The sequence below is a fragment of the Centroberyx affinis genome, unplaced genomic scaffold (genome assembly GCF_046629955.1).
Source record: "Centroberyx affinis isolate AG114_WGS23_722 - 3 ecotype Tasmania unplaced genomic scaffold, CSIRO-AGI_Caff_v1 ptg004087l_1, whole genome shotgun sequence".
NCBI classification, from domain to species: domain Eukaryota; kingdom Metazoa; phylum Chordata; class Actinopteri; order Beryciformes; family Berycidae; genus Centroberyx; species Centroberyx affinis.
The window spans coordinates 170,001-194,915 of record NW_027281872.1 but is presented as its reverse complement, the minus strand read 5'-3'; the positions used below and the strand labels follow the sequence as shown (position 1 = coordinate 194,915).

The 24,915-nt window shown below is 42.3% G+C and overlaps 1 protein-coding gene across 1 annotated transcript; it reads left to right on the top strand.

Annotated features, from left to right (window-relative positions):
* Positions 1-155: 155 nt before the first annotated feature.
* On the top strand, positions 156-17,118 carry sec63 (SEC63 homolog, protein translocation regulator). The gene is made up of 20 exons (XM_071542388.1): positions 156-359; positions 1,532-1,631; positions 3,663-3,777; positions 3,898-4,010; positions 4,129-4,190; positions 4,279-4,337; positions 4,606-4,656; positions 4,808-4,916; positions 5,968-6,062; positions 6,245-6,377; positions 6,643-6,735; positions 7,387-7,532; positions 7,751-7,898; positions 8,318-8,400; positions 8,617-8,685; positions 8,885-9,040; positions 9,288-9,452; positions 10,518-10,718; positions 12,878-12,982; positions 14,403-17,118. The coding sequence occupies exons 1-20, from the start codon at positions 236-238 to the stop codon at positions 14,538-14,540; spliced, it is 2,265 nt and encodes a 754-aa protein (XP_071398489.1). The 5' UTR covers positions 156-235; the 3' UTR covers positions 14,541-17,118.
* The last annotated feature ends 7,797 nt before the right edge of the window (positions 17,119-24,915 follow it).

Here is a 24,915-nt window from a genome sequence, read left to right as displayed (position 1 = left end):
TATTGTATTTGCATCTGCCACCTGTAGGTGTCAGCAAAGTCAAGCAAAAATGTTGAATGACACTGAAGAAGAAGAAGAAAGGTCACATTGCGCAGGCGTAAACCACGTACACCGATCGGAGCTGTTTTGGCTGAATGCTAGCTGGTTAGCTGACGGTCTGTCAAGTCATACACATTGGGCTTGATAGGGAAAGCATAGCGGTGGAGAAGAAGGGAGACCCAAGCGCCGCTACGAAATGGCCGGGCAACAGTTTCAGTACGATGACAGCGGCAATACATTTTTCTATTTCCTAACGTCCTTCGTCGGACTTATTGTGATCCCAGCCACATATTACCTCTGGCCCCGAGATCAGAATGCTGGTAAGGCCCAATGTCTGGTTCAGTGCTAGCTAACTAACGCCAGCTAATCTAACGTGAACTGTTTAGCTAGCATCTTGGCTAGTAGTAAACACTCACCAGTTGGCAGTGTACGAATCTTAGCTGACTAGTTGGCTAACTAAATAGTGAAGGTTCTATAACGTAAGTTAGCCAACATGTTAATGTGAACTTAGCTAGCTACATAGATGATGTTCACGACTCTTTCGCTGTTCAGAGCTACCCAAGCTCAAGTCAGTCAGCGTTACCTTCCAAGCGTATTTAACACAAATTATTAGCTATCTAGTAATCTATTTTACCTAACCTACTTCATTGGGCCAACACTTAGCTAAGCGCTAGCTACAACGCTTAACACCAAAAGCCAACGTCACTCACGGTGGCTCAGAATGCTCCCCTTGTGCTTTTATTGACCTTATCCTGATGTAACTAATCTGTTTTGTCAACAGCAGGCCATATCTAACTTGCGTGATAAGACATTCGCTAGCTACTTTAAATGTTGATAGTCCCCATGGTTGATTTCTTAGGGATATTTAAGTTGGCTGTAGAGTGCATGATTGACACAGTATGAGAATTGTGAAGCATCATCAAAGGGTAAGGTGAATTTCCCCCAATGTAAAAGCCTTAGAGGTCTTTTGAGGAAGCTTGCACCAGATCCTACAACATCTTGCCAGTTAGCCAAATGTTCTTTGTAAAGTCAAGGAGGTGCACAATGACACATCCTTAAAAAGATAGCTTAACCAATAAATAGTAGAATTATATAAGAAGAGTATTGCTTGACACTGGCCCAGTGTGACTGTGGATGCTTGGTCCAAGACTGTCCATTGTTAACTATGTACTGCCCTAATCTTAGGGCAATACCTCTAGCCTGAGCATCAGATATTGACACATAGCCATGTGCTATTTTCTTTAATATTAGAATGTGAATTTTGTGCCTTTTGACACTGTTTTGCAAGGAAGAAAATGGTATACAAAGAGCATAGTGTAACACTGTGACTTTGTGTATGCTCTTTTTGTGTTTGAGTGTGTGCTGTGTGAGTGTACTTGTACTTGTACATGCATGTGTGATGGCATGTAGCTTGTAATATAGCAGGTGTGTGAGACCCTTAACAATCTCTCTGTCTATCTCTGTCTCTCTCTTTTTCCCCCCTCTCCCCCAGAACAACTGCGCCTGAAGAGCCTGCGGAGGGTCCATGGCAGGTGTCTGTGGTACCGGCTCAGGCTGATGAAGTCACAGCAGAGCATCGTCCCAACACTAAAGTGAGTCCCCCTCCTGAATAAGAACAAGATTTTTCAAACACATAGCGTGCAAAAGGAATTTGACTAGGTGTTTTCTTCATGGTGAAAATAAATGTGATGTACCCAAATCTACACATGATGCACATCATGCATAAGTGATGGGCTTTCACATGTGCTCCTTGTGTACTGTCACTTATACCCGACAAGCAATTAAGAGTTATGTGATACTTTATTGTAATAGTATTTTCATTTGCCCCCCTCCGCAGAGAGGTCAGAGGTCAGGGTCAGCTACAAAACAGTGTCCACACAGCTGTAAGGATTCAGTGTCTTGCTCAAGGACAAATCAGCAGCAACTGCTTGCTGACATGGAGCTTGAAAGTGGGTGATCCGCTTTAAGGATGGCCTCTCTAACTACTAGGCCACCCTGCGCCCCAAATTATCCCACAGCATCCATACCCTGCAACTTCTCTGAGAGAGGATCATTCTCACTCAAAATGTATCTGAAACAACTTAAGTTGATGATATTCCTGGATCATTCACTGCCCATTGGTGGCTATGTGGAACTGTGCTATGTACTGCACCTAAACTAATTAGCGCAGCTTCAGTTGGATGAGGTTCATAGCGCCGCGTTGACACATGATTGGCAATCACCCGCTTGGAGGTATTATGATGGGTTCCAGCACTTTGTTCAGCGGCTGTTTGCTCCCTTCCACTTTGTTGCCAGCTGTCACATCACCTCTGTTGTTTGGATGTCAGTTTGCTGAGCTGCTTGCGTTGGGAATGCGCTGTCACCCCCCCAGCACTGAGCTCATTGGGAGCTGCTCTACTGATATCTCACTGCTTCACCCCATGTATTTCCAACTGGACAGGGATATGCTCACTGTGGTGTCAAGATTAGACATGGGACACACTGTCCATGGTGTAGGCCTACTCTAGCTATGCATATGTGGAACTGCCTGTTTTGGTTGATTTTTCGTGCAAGTCTTCCATTTTGCTGTTTTCGTGTATAAACCTCTCAGTAGCTTGTGCTGTTCGTCTAAACATTGTGTAGCACTGTTAACATTTCTTTTAACGTGACCCAGTTATCTCAACATTGTTTATTCACTCTGTGTGCGTGTGTAATGGAAGGTCTGCTGTTGGAGTGCTGTGAACTCACTCTGCTTCTCTCCCTCCTTTTACACTTGCCCTCCCAAAGCGCCCCTCAGTCACTTGCCTCCTTGTCACAGCTTTGCTGTCGTCTCACTATCTTTTCCTTGTTCCATCTCTGCTTCCCCAGCTGTTTGTCTTCATTCTTCCACTCCTGTTCCCTCCTTCCTGCATTTCTAGACAGACACTAGGACTGTGCTACATTCCATGTTTTGCTCTCAAAACTCATGAATCCTTTATTTGTATGGTGAGGACACTTGTAATTGAAGCTACTGGAAGCATAAAACATGGTTTTTAAGAGGAATGAATCAGCATTACTGTAGCACATTGCATTTTTTCCCTTGTTTCTTATGTTCTATCTCTCCTGATCTCAATTTCTGATTCCCCATCACAGCTGTTATCATAAAGATGATGTTGATATTATAGGAACACATCAAGTATTTCTCTGGTTCAGCCACTCAGACAACTCAGGCTAGTGAGTGGTTGTCATGGCAACAGATGCTGCAGAGTAGGCCATAGGATTTTGCCATTGTCATGGAAACATGAAGTCCAACTTGCATGCACCAATACAAAATAACAATAATAATGTCACAAACCTGTCTTGCCCCTCTACTTATATGCTTATCTTATAAGCTTAGCTTGCAGTTATCTTTCAAATTAGCCTACAGGATAATGATTGTAGCCTAAAATGCTGAAAGTTAGTTTGTATTGCAGAATTGAAACTGCAAAAATTATAATAATTAGAAACCACTCTACCCTTTGATTATCCAAGTGAAATACCTGTTCATCCGAAAATGTCTCACAGAGATAAGATAGGCCTAATTAGATGATGTCTCCAGACAACACGGAAGTATTGCAGTTGCATGTGTGTGACATTTTTTCCTGTTTGTGTGTTGACATTTGCAGAAAAGCGGCCTTGTTATTTGGGTGGGCTGTGTTCCTGCTGCTAGCCTACAAGGTGTCTAAGCTAGATAGAGAGTACCAGGAGTACAATCCCTATGAAGTCCTCAACTTAGATCCGGTAAACACACACACTTACACACACAAAACACACAGTCTGCTGTATTCTTCATTAAGTTAGACTTGACCAGAGGTATGTGGTGTGATATAGAGTTTCTGTAATTTATATTTCTGTGTCCAGGGTGCATCGCTGTCAGAAATCAAGAAGCAATACCGCGTGCTGTCGCTCAAATTCCACCCTGACAAAGGTGGAGACGAGGCCACGTTCATGAGGATTGCCAAAGCCTATGCTGCGTAAGTGTCATTCCAGTTTAACCTTACAATCCAACTACAGCCGAACAACATATGCATTCTGGTTGATTGCCATCTGTGCCATTCATTCACTTCCTGCTTACCTGCCTTTTTCCCACAGTCTGACCAATGAACAGTCGCGACAGAACTGGGAAATGTACGGCAACCCGGATGGTCCAGGAGGTGAGTTAAGAAACCCTGGGCCAAATAACACAATCCATTTCTACCATTTGGCCCACTGCCTCATTTATCTCCTTTTCTTGCTTTCTAGCAACCAGCTTTGGTATTGCTCTGCCCGCCTGGATTGTGGACCAGAAGAACTCTATGCTGGTATATTTTTATTGATTATTTCATTGTTGATTTCATTGATTAATCTACTTTGATTTGATTTATGTTTATTGTATTTAGCTAGTTTTGAGTCACTGTGACTAGTGACCCGTTCTTCAAGGGTGGCCTGGCCAAAAGCATGCTGTTTAATGCAAGGCTTCTCAAACCTTTTCTGTCTAACACTCAAATTTTAGTGTGTCACCCTAGGTTATAGTTTTGTAGGTCTCATCTACAATTTGATAGGGACTGACAGTCTCTTTTGTCTCTTTAGGTGCTGTTGGTGTATGGACTAGCCTTCATGGTCATCCTTCCTGTTGTTGTGGTAAGTCTTGACAATGTCATGAGATAGGATTCTGTGCAAAAGCTAAAGCTTCCCCAAAAGTTCCTTCTGTTCTTCTATTATACCCCTGATTGACCTCCTCTGACTTCTCTGTCTTTTCCTTCCGTCCCTCTTTTGCTGCCTTGTCTCTTAGGGCACATGGTGGTACCGCTCCATCCGCTACAGTGGAGACCAGATCCTCATCAACACCACCCAGCTCTTCATGCACTTCATGTACAAGACGCCCAACATGAACATGAAGCGTAAGTCTCCCTTCCCACACTGCAGTGTCACTCACAATGTACAACAGATTTTGACCAGATTTTGCCCCAATTAAGCCATGTCAAACAACAAATAATAGCCATACCATAGTCTGTGACCATGTGGTTGTTATGGGTTGGGTTGTGCGATAGTGTACGTCCTTCTATCACAGAGAGACGGGACAGACACACACACACAGTATATGTGGTGTGTGGTGTAAGCATAATGATTCAAATTGAATTGAAGCTTTTGGATGTGCAAGGAATTGCAATTTTATATTTTAAACTCTAGTGTTAGTTAGTGTTAGTCCTCGCAGTCAAGAACAAGTATCAAATTTGAAATCAAATTGAGCATAATTTTGGTTCCTGCATGTGCTTTTCAGGTAATTTCCTGGGGGAAAAGAAAGTTGTAATGGCTGACTAACTTTAATACCTGAATAAATACCACACACACATAATGTTTTCTATTTGCCATTTCTATTTAATATGCAAGGGTAAATAAACTTGATTCAATTTGAATGCATTGCATTGCGAGTCAAATTCGTATCAGCTTACCTGTTGGCTAATGAAGTATACCGGTAAATACAGCGAGGAAGTGCAAAGTCATGGTTTGCAATGGCATGAAAGAAATAATTTGAGGTTGCTAACTTTCCAGTTACAGACACTAGTAGTTGTACTCATGCTCTACAGTGACCATTTTCAGCTGTTTCTCAGTTTGGAAGAAACCATGATTTCACATCTGGTATAATTCTCATAGACGCCCATTCTGATTTACAATGTTAAAATCTTTCCAAATAAAAAAAACTATATTATGTGGTTATTATATTATTAAGATTAGATTGATGGAAAAGGTAAACAAGCTTGACTCCCACTTTACTTGTCTTCCTTTCTGTAGTATTGAGCATAGTTTCCCATGTTATGGCCATCAGGTCATCATGGTCCAGTAATTATAAATGACAGATACCTGAGTATTTATGAATCTGTTTCATGTCTCAAAGTTGTTGGTTGCGGCTTGGTCATATTTTGACTTATAAATGACCTTTGTGACCTCTAGGGTTAGCCATGGTGCTGACGGCGGCTTTTGAGTTCGACCCTCGCAGCAATAAAGAAGCCACCATACGACCCACAGACAACATTGAAGTGCCACAGGTAGTACTAGTCATCAACATCATGTGCTTGTGTGTCCACATGTGTGAGGTCAACCTCAACGCAAGAAACGTGTACTTGAGTGTGTATTTTTGTATCTGTGTGACTGGAAGAGAGAGAAATTAGGCAGAATTCAAAGGGAAACACGGAAACATCATGTGTAACCTCTCCTCTCCCTCTTGCAGTTGATCCGTGAGTTGGGAAACATCAATGTGAAGAAGAAGGAGCCTCCGTTCTGCTACCCCTACAGTCTGAAGGCCAGGGTCCTAGTACTTGCTCACCTCGCACGCATGGAGGTGTCTGAGGATTTAGAGGAAGGTAGGACACTCTAAATCATATGCTCTGTTCACTGTTTCTTCTTAGAAAACCTGGAAAAAACATGGAGTTTGGAAGTTGGTATTGGAAAGGTTATGGAAAGTTTGCATGTTAAACGTTCATCAACACCGCAAGCCACTTTGGCCAGTTGATCTAGTATTCATTCATTTTAATTCTGACCATGAATGTAATTTGGTAAGAAACATGGGAAGTCAGGAACTAGTGTTATACAGATTAAGTATGCGTGCTGTGTGTGTTCCTCTCCCAGACCAGAGGTTTGTGGTGAGGAAGAGTCCAGCTCTACTCCAGGAGATGGTCAACGTCGGCTGTCAGCTCACCATGATGGCCAACAGCAGAGGAGGTACACACACACACACACACACACACACACACACACACAGAGCCGCTATCATAAATATTGTTGGATGTTGACCCAAATTGCATGGTGTGCCAGAGCTGAAAAAATAGCTTACTGCCTGACTGGAGAAACTTTTTTTTTTTTTTTGAATTTTTCAGAAATTGGAACTATATTGTGTTGTTTCATGTCACATTTACTGTGTAATCAGTTTGCATAAAATTCTCACTTACAAGCCCAAATCCTCAAAATAACTTTTTTACACACAGATTGTGATAAACTGTGATAAACTGCCTTACAGTTTCAGACAGTCATGTTCCAGATGGTTTAAGATTACTATGTGCTCCTTTGTGGATATACAACAACAGTGGAAGTTGTGCATCAACAAAACTACAGGAAACACATTTTGTCATTTTTGTTGTTTTCTATCACTGGCTCTTTCAATGGGGAAATATCTTAAACAAAGTTCACTTCTATAGTTGTTGCATTTAAACAACACACGCATTTAATTTCATGTTGTTTTAGAGTATTTCAGTATTTTGCCATGGTGTTGTTTTTGAATCAAAACCATGATGTCTGGGCTTGTTATTGAAGTCAAAATTGTATTTGTATGAATACTAATTTATGTGTGTGTCTGTGTGTTGTGCATTCGCCCAGGTTTCCATGCTCCTCGGCTGGTGTCCATAGAGAATTGTATGAAGTTGACCCAGATGATAGTGCAGGGTCTGCAGGAGTCCAAGTCACCACTGCTCCAGCTGCCCCACTTTGAGGAGGAGCACCTCCGCTACTGCATCTCTAAGAAGGTACCTACTGTGTGTGTGTGTGTGTGTGTGTGTGTGTGTGTACATGATTTAGTGTGAGCTGTCCAAAGAGAAGGGGATGAGGAAAGTTTACTCAGTTGCAGTGATGTGTCATATATCCTACCACCTCTACTTAACTCCCTCTCCTTCTCCTTCTGTTACCTCCTCTCCTCTCCTCTCCTCTCTTCTCCTCTCCTCTCCTCTCCTCCCCTCCCCTCCAGTATAAGGTGCGAAGCCTACAGGACCTGGTGAGTCTTAAGGACTCAGACAGACGCAGTATGCTGCGTTTCTTGGGGGAGGAGAAGTACGACGAAGTCATGGCTGTGTTGGGTAGCTTCCCTCACATCACCATGGAAACCAAATTGCAAGGTCAGTCCCGAAACACATATACACACCCAATACATTGTCGTAGTCCTGTGAGCGACGCCTAAGCATGGCCAATCCAAATCTCAGAAGGAAGGAAGGAAAAGTTGTGCTGTTGTGAAAATTTTACTGAAGCCATAAATCTTTGCAGCTTAGCAACTCCCATAATCCTCTTTCATATACAATTTAATTTTGATGATGTCACACAATGGGAGAACATTGGGTTTTTGATCTATTAGTTTGTGTGGACTGCTGTGATACAGTGATGATCAGCCAGGGAGCCATAGAGCTGAGATCACATTCAAATAAACTCAGTTTGGTTCATAAGTCATTACCACAGATGCACTGTGGGGCTGTATAGAATCTGTACTTGTTTATTTGTCTGCATGTATTTACAGTTTATTTCTCTCCCCCTGTCGTTGTAGTCCTTGATGATGAAGACAGCAATAACATCACAGCAGGGTCTATTGTCACAGTTACTGTCACCTTAACCAGAAAAAGGATGGCGGTAAGTAATGATTGTATTTGGTGAGACTGACTTGACTTCACATGACAGTGAGTTACTAGAAAGCAGCTTTAAGTGGTTTAAATGGATTTGTTTTGTTGTTGCCTTGGTCCCACAGTTCCATGGATGGCCACTAGAGTGTACTATTGACTGTACTTATGGTTGGAAGATATGAATTAAGTATATGTGGATTTCCTTGGTGTGTGTGTGTGTGTGTAGGAGGTGTTTGAGAAAGAGCAGGAGGCGACACCTTGTCCAGGAGAGGAGGCTGCCAATACAGAGGAAGGAGTACGGATGACCTTCACACAACACATGTCCACTAAGACACATTTATAAAACACAAACACTCTATTTGGATCAGGTTTAGCCACAATTAGACTACCCCACCTAATCTTAGAAGACACTCATAACTACCATAGTCATTGCAATTGTGCTTTATCACGTAGTGTGTGCCCATGCCTTATGTTGCATGTTTCTGTGTGTACAGCAAGGAGACTTGAGTAAAACCAAAACCAAAGTGTGGCAGAACAAGAATAAAGGGGCCAAGAAGACAGCCAAGTCCAAGAAGAAGAAATTAACCAAGAAGAAGGCCACTCCTGCACCCACCAAAGCCAAGCAGGCCAATGGCAACGTGGCAGGAAACGTATGTATCCAATCAGAGCTGAGCGGCTGCTTGGTATAAACGATTATCATGCCTTAACCTTATGAACTGCATAGTTTTCATTTCCATGAATCCATATAAAATATATTTAATTTACGTCCATATCCAACTCTATCAATTTGTCATCCCATTTAAAAAAAATTACACCATCTGCTTCTCAGCATATCCAGCTTTCTCAGGAATACACTGTTTACATCCTGAATGCCAAATATTTGTGTTGGCGTTGCAGGAAGTGGTAGCGGCAGCAGCGAAGGAGGAAGAGGAGGAGGGCTCGGACAAGGGCAGCGAGTCGGACGAGGGCGAGGCCAACAAGGACTCTCCCAGTGAGAGAGACGAGGAGAGCGACAAACAGAGCGACACCGAGGTGGACGAGATCGCTGGCGACGACGAGGAGGTCAGGCAGCTGTGTGTGTGTGTGTGTGTGTGTGTGTGTGTGTGTGTGTAACCCTAATCAGGATTAGGCTTGGGCAATATAACGACATCATCATTCAGCATGATATTGGGAGGCCACAATAATACTTATCACTGCCATGATAATACCACGACAAACATAGCAAATGTTACTCCAGGCTGAACAGTGTTACAGGACAGTTTTCACTAGACCCACAGCAGCATTTAGTGTTTGTATTTTATTGAGCAAGAGAGAGTGAAATTGCGAGAAACAAGAGGAGAGAGAGAGAGGGAAAAGAGAGGGGGGTTAATTAGGCTACTTGCTTCAGAAACATGACTTTGACTGTGAGAGGAAGCTGCATTTTTGCATTTTATACTAATAAAAAAAATCAAGGAACAAAACCTTTTAAATTGGCAGTGGAATTTCCACCGGTGATGGATCTCGACCGATGCGAAACCCAATCTAGCAGAGTTTGCAAATTTACCCTGATTGAGCTTTTACACAATTATGCAAGACATATGCCTCAGCACACAGTACTGCCATTGTCTGTGGCAAGGTGCAGTAATGTGTGCTGAGGCATATGTCTTGCATAATTGTGTATTAGCTCAATCAGAGTAAAAAAGACATCATATTTCCTTTATGCACAGTCTACTTAATGAATCGGGTTGAGATGAAAAACTATGCATAAACGAAGGATCTCACATTTACCGCACAATAGAGGCCTATTGTTTAAGGGCCATATGTAGTGATCGCAGTAGTCTTTGAGCTTCTTCTCAACCGATTCAACTTTTTGCCTTTAATACTGTTTATTTGTATGTTCAGCACCAGTTTTTAAGAAGATCTACAGGGGTACACTCTACAGTATTTTTCATTGAGAAGCTAGACATCCTCGACTGGACGTGTTTGGCTCAGCCCAGCTAACATCCAACATCTCCAGTAGTTCCAGTAGATAGAGATGCTTGGATATTTCTATCATGATATATCTGAACTTTTTGTTTTGCAATGAATGGACAGGAAACACTGCCTGTACCTAACCTAATCCTCCCTCTCTCCGCACCTCCCGGGCAGGAGTGGGAGGCGTTGCAACAAAGCATCCAGCGGCGAGAGCGGGCCCTGCTCGAGACCAAGTCTAAGGTGACGCACCCGGTCTACAGCCTCTACTTCCCCGAGGAGAAGCAGGAGTGGTGGTGGCTCTACATCGCTGACCGCCGAGAGCAGACCCTCGTCTCCATGCCCTACCACGTCTGCACGCTCAAAGATACAGAAGAGGTGAGGTTGTGTGTGAGAGTGTGTGTGCTTATGGACAGATGAGCGTGTGCGTACACACATGGGGTGAATGTGTGCATGTGTAAAAGTAGAGTGAGAAGGGGAAGAACCAAATGTGAGAGTGTGCATTGAATATCTAATTTGTCGGAACAGAAATATTCAATTTGTGCTCTTGTGATGTACGGGATGGTCAAGACTGGGTTAGGTAGTTTGTGTGTGTGTGTGTGTGTGTGTGTGTGTGTGTGTGTGTTTTAAATTGCCGTGAGGGTATACAGTGACTTAGAGTATAATCTGTCTGGAGAAGAAAGGTCTCGCTAAGTAAAAGTGTGCATGTTCGCGTTTCTTCTGTTTCCTGTGCACCGCAGCCCCTCAGACATCCTGTTGCTAGGCAACCCTTTGCACTGGTGTCATTATTCCCTTGGAGGAGTGTGTGTGTGTGTGTGTTTGTCTTAAGGATTTGCACCTTTGATCCTGGTATTCTACCGCACAATAAGGATTGACAGCAAGGTAAAAGCGTAACGAGGCCCGTGTTAAGTCTGCATGACCAGCTGTCCCCGCTCTAAAGGAATGTAATGACAAGAGGTGGCGCACCCATGCATAAGGGAGGCCGGTCTTCCATAACGGTTCACTGTCTAGTAATCAATTAGTCTGTCACTTTAACAATTGCTGCTGTTGTTTGTGCCTGTGTGATAGCTCATAAACTGTGTGTGTGTGATAGACATGTTTTTGGGGCCGGGGGAGGGGGCTGCTTTCATCGGCAAGCCAGTAAATTGTTGCTGTGTTCACGGCTCATTCTCCACTCACATGCTGGATAATAATTAGCCTCATTGTGCTGATAATTAGGTGTTTGCCATATGTAATTGCGCAACATGGTAATCACAGGCTTAGTTAATGCTGGTCTAATATTTACAGTTGGACCCAATCATCATGTGGTCGTTCATTTGTAATTACCTACCGCATCGTGTCCCTCTCTTGCTGCAGCTAGGTAATTGCGCATCATCAGTCACAGTTGATTGGGGTTTTTTTATGTATGAGTTATTCAGGATTGCTGTTAAGGCTTTCATCCTTTAGGAGTTTGCCTTGTTTTAGTATGTTGTATTGATGTTGCGTTTTCCGTTTTGTTGTCTTCTCTTGTTGTTGTACCTGGAGTTATGAAGCTTCGTCTCTACATGGTGGGAGAGTTGCGACCTCAAAGTTGTTGGAACCTCTCAACAGTTGGCCAGTTTATTTTCTGCAGACTTCTGTTTTAATGTCATTTCAGCATTGTCACAGTGGGTTTTCCCTGACTTGTTTTTTTTAAGAGACATACTTGACAGTTTTCCCAGTGGTGTCCATTCCTGTGCCATGGAAGAGTCTGCAGGTTTTCATTCCAGCCAAATACTACAGCAGCTGATTTCACTGATGAGCACTTTCAGCCAGAGGGGAGTAACTAAATTAGTGAAATCGGCTGCTGTAGTGTTTGACTGGAATGAAAACCTGCAGACTCTTCCATGGCACAGGATTGGACACCACTGGCTTAGAGGGAACATTGCTAGCTAGTACAATCACCAGCAGAGTGAGTTTGGTGGCAGGGTGAGGTTTTTTTTTTGATTTTTAAAGAAGACACACCTGTCCTTTGCTGGAGTCCATAGCAGGTCCATGTGTACACACACGTTTTAAAAAGAACACAAGAACAAAAAAAGTAATTTACAGAGACAGTTGAGTGCTTAAGTTCCCCATTTCTGGAACCATGTGTGCACCCATACTGGCCTAAAATTGACTTTTCTCTCCTGCGCCTCCCCTACTTTGTCTCCCTCTGTACTTTCCCACTGTCTAAATAACAAATAAAAATACTAAAGGTGAGTGGATTGCCCCCTCTCTGGAAGCATGAACTGATGTTAACCGCAGCCATCTCGTTTCCTCATGTGGTGGCATAGAAAAGAACTTTTGGGCAACATCAAGCATAACGATCCAGTCAAGGTTGAGCATTGCTGTATGTCCTGCCTAGTGCTGCAACACAGTACTCATCACATCAAGCAATCATTTAGTTCAAATCTGCCATCGGACGATATGATTGCTCATGGTCGGAATGCTGAGTGGGTGCTATTGTGATCCTGTTTAACAGTATTGTGTGTGTGTGTGTGTGTGTGTGTGTGTGTCTGTGTGTGTGCGGTGTTCCTCAGGTGGAGCTGAAGTTCCCTGCCCCCTCCAAAACGGGAAACTACCAATATTCTGTCATCCTCCGCTCTGACTCCTACCTGGGACTGGACCAGATCAAGCCACTCAAGGTGACAAGAAATCTTTTGTGTGTGTGTGTGTGCTCATGTGCGTAGCAGGGCAAGAAAACGTACTTTTTCTGCCACTGGCCAGACTGGTTGGTGTATCCCAAAAAATTCAGCCAAATCGATGTTAATTGTCCTGAAAATAATGGTACTTAACCTGCCAAAGTGGTTGGAACAATAGATGTAACGGCCACAGCCAGAATTTACCAGCAGTTGGCTGATCAATGGTGTTAATTCCCACACGGTGTATAGAATATGTGGATCTGTTAATACAAAAGCCTATAATTCTAGCACCTGTTTAAGGAGTTACGCCAGGTTGCAGTACGAGTTCTGCGTTGCTGCCGCTTGTCAATAATCAATAAGTTTTGGCTGCAAAAGGGTAATGGTGCCCTCAATAGCATTTAGAGTGTCTGCAGGTCCTGAAAAAGTTTTAGAATGTCTTAAGTTATATTATCAAACTCAAGGCCTTAAAAAGTCTTGAATACAGTAAATAAAGCATTGTACGTCTTAAATTTAGTTTTAGATGTCTTGAAAATATTGTGTTCTCTGTGTGCGCAGGCTTAGGTTCTTAAAGGTCAACAGTTATTTTTATTTAAAAGCTGTACTTGAAAACCTTCAATGGCCTCAAGTGGCAACAGGAGATAACTGAAGTTGATAATTGAAGGACTTCACTGCCTGGAAATCACGTATCGTGACGTCAGTAAACTGTGCACTCTTCGGACCTAAGTGTCTTCCTCCTAGTCGGCGGTGGAGCTGGAGCTGCTGGAAAACAAATCTTTTTGCAGCAGGTTGGACCATCATTGATGAGCCCAGGTTTCTCTCGATGGAGCGCTCTTTATGGCAAAGTTTTTTTATTTGCTCTCACGTTTTGATTCTATTCCTTTTCTAACAGTCTACAGATCAGCTAATATTGATACATGTTACTTTGTAATGGTCTAGGATTGTGGAACCAACTGGAAACTGCAGTGATTAAGTCTATACAGCACAGTTTTAAATCCACACTTAAACACTTCATATTGACAATGTGACATCACGTCAAGATATTTCCAGCGCAGCTACACTGAAATTTAATAGCAAAAAGATTTTCAGCAATCTAAAACATTACAAGTATACATCATGTTCCCTCAGAATCAAAGAGCAAGGGCTTTCTTTCTTACAATCAAGAGAAATCATAGAGACAGAGATACCAATTTCTCCACCGACAGGAACCTCAATAGACATAATGCAATGCAGCCAAGTCTTGAACTTGACTTGAGACTTGACATTAATGACTTGGACTTGACTTGGACTTGACTCGGTAATCTACATTTAGACTTGGGACTTGACATGAGATTTGTGCCTCAAGACTTGATACTGACTTGGGACTCGGAGCAAAGCTGACTCAGTCACACCTCTGGCTAAATGCGAGTGTCTCTGTTCCTCCTAGCTGGAGGTCCACGAGGCCAAGGCCATGCTGGACAACCACCCCCAGTGGGACATCCCCGACACGGAGGAGGAGGACGAGGAGCAGGAGGACAGCGACGGCATCGAGGAGAGCGAAGACGACGACGAGGACAACGACTGAGCGTGTACACACACACAAGAAAACGACGCACGCGCACACACTCTGCCCCCATGGACTCACCACCCACCCACTCCTTTACCCCACAACAGCACTCGAGAGCAGCGAACGAGGAAACCGCCAAGCCGTGCCCGCCACACACACACACACACACACACACCGTGGAGAATTTATACACACAGAGCCCCCCCCCCCACCCCCTCTTCACCTATACAATGACATGGACTGTGACCCCACCCCTCCATATCCCTTTTCTACAGAGACCTCTTATAGACTTATTCATTCGCTTTCCGTTGCAAGCGGAAGAGAATTCTGTGAATATTTACCCAGGCCCAAGTGTGTGTGTCTGTGTGTGCGTGTGTGCGTGTGTGTGTGTGTGTGTGTGTGTGTCAGTATGCGAGCCAGTGTGTGTGCTTGTACATGGGTGTATGTCGTGTGTGTCTGTGTGTGTGTGTTTGTAAGCGTGTGTATGTTTGTACAGGTATGAAAGATTGGCACACTGTGGACTGGAGGACCTAATTATCTGGGCTCTTTTTTCCTTTTTCTTTTCTTCCACGGGAGGGGGATGTATAACAACAAATTCCGTTCACAAAATAAACAAAACACATGCCCTCCATATGGAAATCGTTACATCGTTCTCGCTCATAATTTTGAAATCACTCAACACCAATGTTTTCCACACCAATGATATTTTCTATTGTACACTTAACTGCAGCAGTGTAAGCTTTAGCCCGGTTCACTGGGGATCACAACCAAGTCAACCATTGGGAGGTTTGCTCTTTTCAGCACAGGGGGGCACAGTTGAGTCTCGTCAGTTTTCATTTTCTGTTGTCACACCAGCCAGTCACTTACTTTTTGTTGAAGGAGATGCAGTAAATCTACCAATAGATATTGATCTCCAGCCAGTTTTACTAATCATGCCTGTTCTGCCCCCTTTGATCCACATTAGTGTATTTTTCTGAAACCGATAATTAAATTGCTGGTTGAAAGCAGGTGGATCTACAAATGAATCAACCCAATATAATGGGTGAAAATGACAAAACTTGCAGTGTTTCGTTTTGGTTGTATTATGAGTACTCTTGTTGTTGTCCATATACTACATAAGGGTTGTGAGTTTTTCAGTCTTTGAAGGGGTTCAGATGCTGACATGTATACAAACTTCTGATGGCTTTTTTTTTAGAGAAGTGTCTTTTCCTTTCTCTTCATCCTTGTTTTCTGCAGTTGTAGCACATTCCAGTGTATACTCATTGTCCAAAAAGGCCTTATGAATACAACTGAATACCACAACTTAGACTTTTATAGAGGAAGTCCTTGGGTGCTATGCACCAACGGTTCTTGGGAGAGCAGTTAAATGTTATATATATTTTTTTCTTCCTTTGTCTTTGTAAGAAAATCTACAGTATTTTTGGCCTTCATTTCAGTCGATTTTAGAGTTAAAATAGTCTCTTCCTAGTAACTGATAGATCCTCAGTCTTAGGACACACACTACTCATCATGCCATGACAGACAAAGCCTCTAATGTGTAAAGAGAGTGCTTCTGTTTCTCGATCTGCTGACAGAGCAGTCCTATGTGAAACGTGACCGTGGACGGGCTTCGGCCTTGGGACCTTGTGTTGAAGGGACTGGGGCACTTGAGTATAAAGTCCCTGACAGATACAGCACCCATCCTGACAAGTGTTGTGAACAGAAACCGCCTGTTGGAAGTTACTCGTAGTGTAAGACTAAGCATATTCTGTCCAGCACCTTGGATTAATTTCTTGTTTTTTGGTCATTTAGAGCAGAGCAAACTTAGTTTTATGAATACAACTTTCATGTCATGGAAAGTTTTTCCACCAAATCTCCTGGAGGTTGTTTTTTTTTTTGCCTTTCTATCTGGTGAATACAGAGCAGTTTGGGCTAACCCAGAGGATCTCCACCCTTTTAAATTTTGGATTTTGTCAGTTAAGTTCTAGTTGTAACAAATGTAACCCATAAGTCTTTGTCTTTTTTTTTGTTCCATTTTAACCTCATTTTTACATCTGTTGATCTTGTATGAGTGGAAAAACAATTCAGAGCTTCCCTGCAGAGCTCTGTGGACTCTCACTGTATGACTTCATAATTCTGTTTGGAAAGAAATGACTAATCTTTCACAGTGAATATTCACACTCAAAAGTTAATAGTTTTTATTGCGGTATACATTAGTGCGTTATGTTAGTGTGGGAGAGAAAGGGTTTGAATATCTGGGTGCATGCTCTCCCAACACCACATCAACATACACACGCACCCCCACATGCGCGCACTTCCCTCCTGTAATTGTGTTCAAAGCAGGTGTATGCTAACAGGTAATATTGTACTCCGAGTATTTATCGCTCTGCAATAGAATGTAGCATCAGTGATTTACGCTGTGTGGAAAATAACTGCAGTGAGGTTAAATACGACGCCATCTCTCCCGTGACAGACCTGGTCCAGGCAACTGGCCGGCAGGCCGCCTCAGTTTGGACAAACTACCCAATGACTATCTATCTGCCACTTTTGTTTACAAAGGAACTGTCATTGTAAATGGAAAAAAAATATATTATTTGTATTTAAAATCATTTCAAATAAAAACTTTTAAATGAGATGGTCTCATTTTTTCCACCCAAGTAGGCAAGGTAGTTGAACACAGACAGGCCTAGTACACTGGATGTTGGTGCAAATTTGTTTAGAAAAAAATTATGTTGGAAAGATCCTCCATTACACCACCCAAAACAGAAATGATACAGATTTCTGTAAACAGCCAGTCAACCACAAGTTTTCCCATCCTCCACTATCTAAATTCTTGACCTCCTGCCTTATATGCCTCCTGTTTTAATCCCATTGCAGATATAATATGAAATGAAAAGAGTTAAAAATTTAGAATAGGCTACTTGGAAAGTGGCTTCTTACGTGATCTGTGTTTCAAGCAATTAAGCGAAAGTCGCAGCCTCATTTATTGCCATAATACCAGTTTGACCTCTTTTAGAGGTCAGACTAAAAAAAACGGGCAGTGTTGGATGCTCTCCTATTTAAATCTGATTTGTGTTTTACTTCATAGATGGACAGTTGTGCAGCTGACCCAGATACAGGTTTGCTCATCTGAATATCAAGTTTCTGTTGAGAACTGTCATTAAAAGTTTTGCAGTTCAGGCATCACATACTGTATATGATTTCCCTTACAAAAAAGATTTATAGTAATCCTATTATACATTTTAGAAGGATACTACACAAATATCACAGGAAAACTTATAGCCTAGTATAATATTTACATAGCCTACATATTTTAAGAGTAATATGAGAATATTGTGATACCAGGAGGTAAAAAAAAAAATACCGTAATGAACATCACTATTGAGAATCACAGACACACTATAAGTGCCGACAGGAATATTATAGGAATATTACAGAATTGTTTTGATAGGTTTGTAGGCTAATTATTTTCTGTTTATTATGTTCAGTTCAAACCACCCGCACACCCACTCCATCCATCAAGGGGTGTTTTTTTGCGTTATCAAAAGGGGGCTGAACCTCTTCAGTTTGAATGCTCCTATTTTATTTACCATGACTCTCTCTCTCCCTCCACCGTACCAATGCAGGTTAATGAGATGAGGCTCTAAACCACACAGGGAAATAGTCCATGCCCAGAGCCCCCCCCCCGATTTAACGATTCAATTACATGTTTATGCCCCCAACTTGCGCCCTTCAAAACAGGACAACTACTGTGATACCCTCCGGAGTGCGCCGGGGAGGTGAAACTGCGGCTCTGGTTCCAGACCAGCCCGCGGTACTCGCTCGCTTCCCTGCCGCATCTGCAGGGGTGGAACCCGGACTGATCTGGGCCGGGGCTCCCCTGCCGGTTCCGCTGCTGCTCCGGCCACCGGACCGCGGACTGCAGACATCCAGCCTGCTGTGGAGAAATGGATTTCCGCCGTTGAATCAAACCCATCCAGAAAGGTAAAGATTCATCCTCTCCCTCTCTCTCTCTCTCTCTCTCTCTCTCTCTCTCTCTCTCTCTCTCTCTCTCTCTCTCTCTCTCACCCCCCCATTTACAGGCTATAAGTCATCCTACAATAATTTTTAGACGACTTGGCTACTGTAGAAATATCACCGCGAAACTATAAAGTCTATTATTTCCTATGGGACTATTATAAGAATATTATAGTGATACCATAGAAGATAAAGAAAAGACCATAAAGTATGATAAGGTAGCTTTAAACTCACTATGGAGTGCTACAGACACACTAAGTAACTATAGGAATACTATAGGAATATTATAGAGATACCATAGGAGATAAAAATAAAAAAAAATACCATAGTAGTTGTAAACTCACCGTTGAGTAGCTACTCCAGACACGCTGCAAGTCCCGATAGGAATATTATAAGAATATTATAGAGATACCATAGGAAATAAAAAAGACCATCAAGTATGAGAAAGTCACTTTAAACTGGATTTTTACAGACACACTATGAGACCTTAAAGCATATTGTAAGAATATTAAAGTGTTTTTTTTGTTGAGGTAGAGCCTGAGGGATGATTGAATTATTTAAAGACCATAACCATTATTTTCTCATGACATACCAAAAAAGTTACCAGTGGACTGCAGGCCACTAATAAATCGTTAATTGCCTACAGTGTGTTATGCAGACGAGTGCAGAATGTGTTTTTAAGATAATAGCAGAGGTGTAGTGTGAGCCAAGAGAGTTGGAGCTCCCTCTGGACCCATCTTCAGTGGCTACTGGCAACGCAACACAAGGCTGACAGCTCTTCTCTTCTCTTCTCTTCTCTTCTCTTCTCTTCTCTTCTCTTCTCTTCTCTTCTCTTCTCTTCTCTTCTCTTCTCTTCTCTTCTCTTCTCTTCTCCTGTGTGTTTCATTTGAATATGCTCTCAGTCAGTTGACCGGCTCACGATGAGCCAGATAATGTTGGTGCCCAATTTGCTTGAGTCTACAACAGAGGAGGATGGTGGTGGAGGTGGGAGGGGGGGCGGGGGGTCCGCTGGGATATTTCGAGCCAGTTTGAAGAGACAAAATGGAGTTATGATAACAACAAAGAAGTCGTTTTTTGGCTCAAGAATGGCTCCATCTTTCCCCCTATTTCGCTATTACATCCTCTCTCTCTGTGTCTCTCTCTCTCTCTCCATTGCATGATATTACAGATGAATAATTTGGGAAAAAATGCAAATAAATAACACTACGGCAGCATTTTTTTTTTTTTTTTTTTTTTTTTGCTGCAAGGAGATTTTGAACCCCCTGACCTGGCTCCAAATCCATGCCAGAGAGACTAAGACATTCCTGCTGAGACATAAGGAAAGGGATGCAGTTTATTTGCATTCTTTGACATGTCAGGGGATTCAAAATCTCTTTGCAGCAAAAGTTTATTTTAAATTATAAATGGTTGCACTTTCCCAGAACAACTGCATCTTCCACATAATAAAGGGAAAGACACATCAAAACAGTGGGGGTGGATTTTGTGCCAGCTCTTAGCTAAATATCAGAAAATTAAGTGTAACTTTTAGCAATATATTTGAACCTAATGTAGGATCAAAAATGTGACAATGGAAGGCACCACTGACATCACAGGACAGATTGAACATGTTGTACACTGTCTACATCTGCACAGAGTTCACACAGCAAAGCTAATGGCAGAACAGAGAATATGCTCAGTCTGTCAGATGGCTTCATGTAAAGAATGTGCAGAATGCGGAGTGATTAAGGGAGTAAAGTCACAGCCGCTTGTTGGAAAAGAAAAGCCACAAGTCTTTGAAGATTGCATTTCTCTCCATCCTCTCGTCTGCTTGCTCCATCGTTACCTGTGAGTGTATTCCTCAGCTTATGGGAATGAACAGCGGATCTGGCACATGGAAAGCAAGCCACGGTGTGTGTGTGTGTGTGTGTGTGTGTGTGTGTGATTTTGTTAGAGAAATCTTTCCAACAGCAGCTCTCCTGGCGAGGTTCCAAGCCACAAGTGTTTTGGTAGAGTGGCAAGATAAAGCAGTTTTCTCTTCTCAAGGGACCCGGAGCCTTTAGATAGAAACAGCCACATTCCCCAGTGTGTGTGTGTGTGTGTGTGTATATGCTGCAACTGCATGCTCAAGACTGCACATGTGAGCATATTAGTATGTGAATTTGTGAGTTCCCTTTCTCTCTTTGCTTCACCTATGCATTCACTTCATACTAATCAAATCTGTGTGTGTGTGTGTGTGTGTGTGTGTGTGTGTGCATGTGCGTGCTGGCTGGGTTACACTCTGTTTCATCAAATCTAACTCTCTTCTCATTCTGGTTGTTTCACACTGCTGCAGATAGCCAGAGGTTTGTGTGTGTGTGTGTGTGTGTGTGTGTGTGTGTGTATTGAGAGCAGCACCCAGGTGAAGAACCATCTACTTTCATGTTTTTTCAGGGTCACTGTTTGATGTTTGAGATTTTTTGGTAAATGTGAAGTATTGGGGTTGAGGGCGGATTTTTTCATCTTCGAACCTGATCAAACCTGACAGTTCAGCCCTGCAAAGTGTTTTATCTTCTCTTCGCTCTCTTCTCTTATTGCCCCGTTTTCCTCCAGATTTTATTTTCTTTTCTCTCTGCTTTGATTTTGAATCCTTCACACTCTTCGGAAACAAACAAAAAAAAACACTGAAATGGTGGGAACCGAGTTCTGTTCTGTTGTTTCTTTCGTTAAAGCCAGTTCCTTAACCTTTCACCTGTATTAAATCTATTAATAGAATAGTAAATCATTTGAATATTCTCCCTTTTTCTGTCAGTTCTTTCTTATTTTTTTTATGATTTTTGATCCTCTCTCATCATTGCCATTTCCTTGTCTGTTACTCTTTATCCACATTTCTTCTTCCATGTCACCCTTTTTCCCACGGCGCAGCCGAGGGAATCACAAGGTAAATTAAGGTCAGTCAGTCAGCCAGTCAGTCAGTCAGTCACTCAGTCACTCATTCAGTCAGGTAACGCTTAGTGAGATGTGAGATGGCCTCTAGAGGGCGTCTCTGACTAAAGGTGCGTTCAGACTACACTGTTGCCAACAGAGCAGAACAGTGTTGCCCGGGTGGTCGCTGGTTCATGTCGTCGTCACGCTGGGTGCACCAACTGATAATGTCAGGCTGTCATAGCGTTGCATTTGTCTCGTTTTTATTTTATTTGGCAAATACTGGTTCTTCTAATTCATCAAGTAAACAATAGTAACGTAAATAAAACAACCCTACACTACCTTGATTTGTTCGCGGTATGGGCTAAATGCCACATTCAGTCCCATACTGATAATGTCATATTGGATGTCACACATTGAGCCACACTCTTCACCATCAATTTACAGACATCCACATCTTCTGCTGTCCTGCAAACCTTAACGGTAGGTCACGTTATTACCTGTGGTACGTAAGTGACGTTAGTGGAACTATTGAACCGATGACCGTGCCGTAATGCTTCAGTGCAGTGAACTGAATTGAATTGAACACACACGCACATGTACATGGGTCTGTACAGGATCTGTGCTTGGTTAATTACCAAACTGGGTAGTGAGGCAAAATACAAACTGCTAGTCACAGAAATCTCTTTAGTTGGAGAGTTGATCACTCACATGGTCCTCGCTACCATCTTTTCAGCTGGAATCCTGTGTTTAGAGTGAATATAGGAGCTAAATGCAGTTCAGTTCTGTTCACTGGACTGAAAAGAGAACTTGAATGTAAAGAATGTAAACTCTGATCTGTGTTCAGAGTAGTTATGAAATATTAAGCTTTTAGTTTTTCACATTCCATAGCTTATTGCAAAACTAACATACTTATCTACATCTATATTCAGCAATATGTTAAGACATGTTTTAGAGCTGCATTATATAAATAACTTACTTTTGACTAAAATGTCAGATGGGACCTTATTATTCCAAGGTCATGATATGACATCAGGATGAGGTACGTAAATGTACCACAGCAGTTCCACTTTCATTTCTGAGCATTCAAATTGCAAAACCACACAAACAATTGATACAATAAAAACATAAACTATAGATCCAACACAGCTTTTATATTTTTTTACAACATTGTATGTCCAGCTGTCTTAAATCCTCTGCATACAATGTTGGCTGTAGAGCCACTTACAGAATGAAAACAATACAGGCGGTGCATTATTTTAAAGATATCATTGGTGATATATTTTATTAAGGGTGAATAAAGAGAGAGTGAGTACAGGTGTCAGTGTGCTGAGGGTCTTGGCTTGAAGCAACTCCATCTCCATCTTCCTTCCTCCATCCTTTTTCTTCTTTTTTTTCTCCTTCCTCTGAGTTGTAAAGAGCTTAATGAATCTTCTCATCATGGAAGGCTTCTTGGAGTTTTTGTGGGGTTTTTCTCCCACCTCTTTTTCATCTTTCTCTCCAGAGCCTCCCACCTCTGCCTCTCTGTTGTTGTACTTGAGGGCCTCCTTTTCCATCTCATCGGCCTTCAACTGGATGGCCTGATCCTCCATCTTTTGGCGTAGGGCCTCCTCCTCCTTCTTCTCTGCCTTGAGCTCGATGGAGAGGTTATTGGTGGCCAAGGCCTCCTCTGCATGGCGTTTTTTCAGGTCTTCATTTTCTTGTCGGAGTGCCTTCACCAGACTCTCCAGCTCCTTGAGCCTCAGGTCTGCTCAAAGCCTTCTCTTTCTCGAGCATTACTTTAAGCTCATTTTTTTCTTGGAGGGCTTTCTTCTCCTGGTGGAGGGCCATCTTCTCCTCAATCTGTTCCTTGAACCTGATTGCAAGCTTTTCAGTGGTCAAAGCAATCTCTCTCTGGAGAATTTTCATCTCCTCCGTTTCCTGCTGATGTGCCTTCTCCTGCTCATGGGCACTCTGGAGCTTTTCTTTCCACTCCATTTCCTTGTGGACCTCCTTGTTCTCTCTGCAGAGGAACTCCTCCCTCTCTACCTGAAGGTTAGTGGCCCGCTCACGTTCTTTCTGGAGGGCCATATTGAGGGCATCTTTGGCTGCGAGATGCACTGTCTCCCATACATAGGCAAAATAAAAGTTGGTCGATATATAGAAATTGATCTAAATAGATCTCTAATGCGCCTGATGTCACATCGTGTCATGTCTGTCATTTGGTTATGACCAGCAGCTTTGAGTCTTGTGAAAACAAGTGAAACTTAACATTACACAATTTGTGCCAAACTCGCCTGTCTTAGTGACGGGATTTGTAAACAGTAACTTGATAACTCGTCTTCTGCTGCCCTACACACTTTGGTAGGTAACATTATTACCTTGTGGTGTTGAAGTAACGTTAGTGGACCTGTGTAGGATCTGTGCTTGTTTTCCCACGGCAGCATGAAGAGGCATTTTCAGGTCAGGCAAGTAGTCAGTCTGTCATCTACACTTTCTTTAGTAGGCCTCTAGAGTATTTTTGAAATCAGTAATCGTATACTTTTGGTTATGTTTTGAATGCAGTATTCTACTTTGCAATGAGTACAAATTTTGTGGGCTCTCCATAAGCATCATATGACAAACCAATTTACAAGTGATGAGTGAGGGAGACAAGGTTAGACAAAGTCAGTGAGCGTCATGAAATCTAAGTCACCTCCCTGGCTCTCATCCATTAGCCTTGACCTGTTTAGAGGAACAGATCTTTAAACATATTTTGGGTATATTGGTGGAAAGAAGTCAGTGTTCTATACAGAAACTACCACTAACACGTCCCTAAATTGTTGTTGATTCGTAGTTAACTTTATTAATGCATTTTATTTGAGTTTTTTTATTAAAATAACCTGGTTTGAACTCTCCGTCCTCTCCTCCTTTTTGCATTGCATGGGGAAGAGCGCATGTAATTACAATCTGCTCAAGGAACTCAGTAACATTACAATTTCCAATGAGCTTTTGTTTTTATTTTTACTCAAGTAGATTTTTACACCAGTAATTCTACTTCTACACAAGTAACATTTCAGCAAAGTAACAGTAGCCTACTTGTAGGATCCTTTTGTACTCTTTCCACCCCTCTCAGTATTTGCACATAATTCAAAGTGTTTGTTTTGACATACTTGGAGAACCAGTTGGGTGGGGTTTACCATCAGGACAATTCAGATTCAGTGCAGATAAGTTGTCAACAGACTATGCTAAATTGTCTTTCAAGTAGTTTAAACCTTCTGGCACTCATTATCTTGTCCAATGTGACAAGCTGCATCCACCTGCTACTCCAAGTAGATAAAAGAAGCACAAAAAATAGTATGCAAATACTACTTGCCCTAAGCCTAAGTGGTAAATAAATAAATTTCTATCAGCTCAAAAATGTTTCACACATAAAAAAGGAAGGTAAAGTGAGTTCAGATTGGTTTACCCCCCACTACATCCCAGCTTCCTTGTCTCTCCTCTTCACTACCCATCTTTGTTCTATCCTATATACAGTAATGCTGTAGAGAAGACGGAA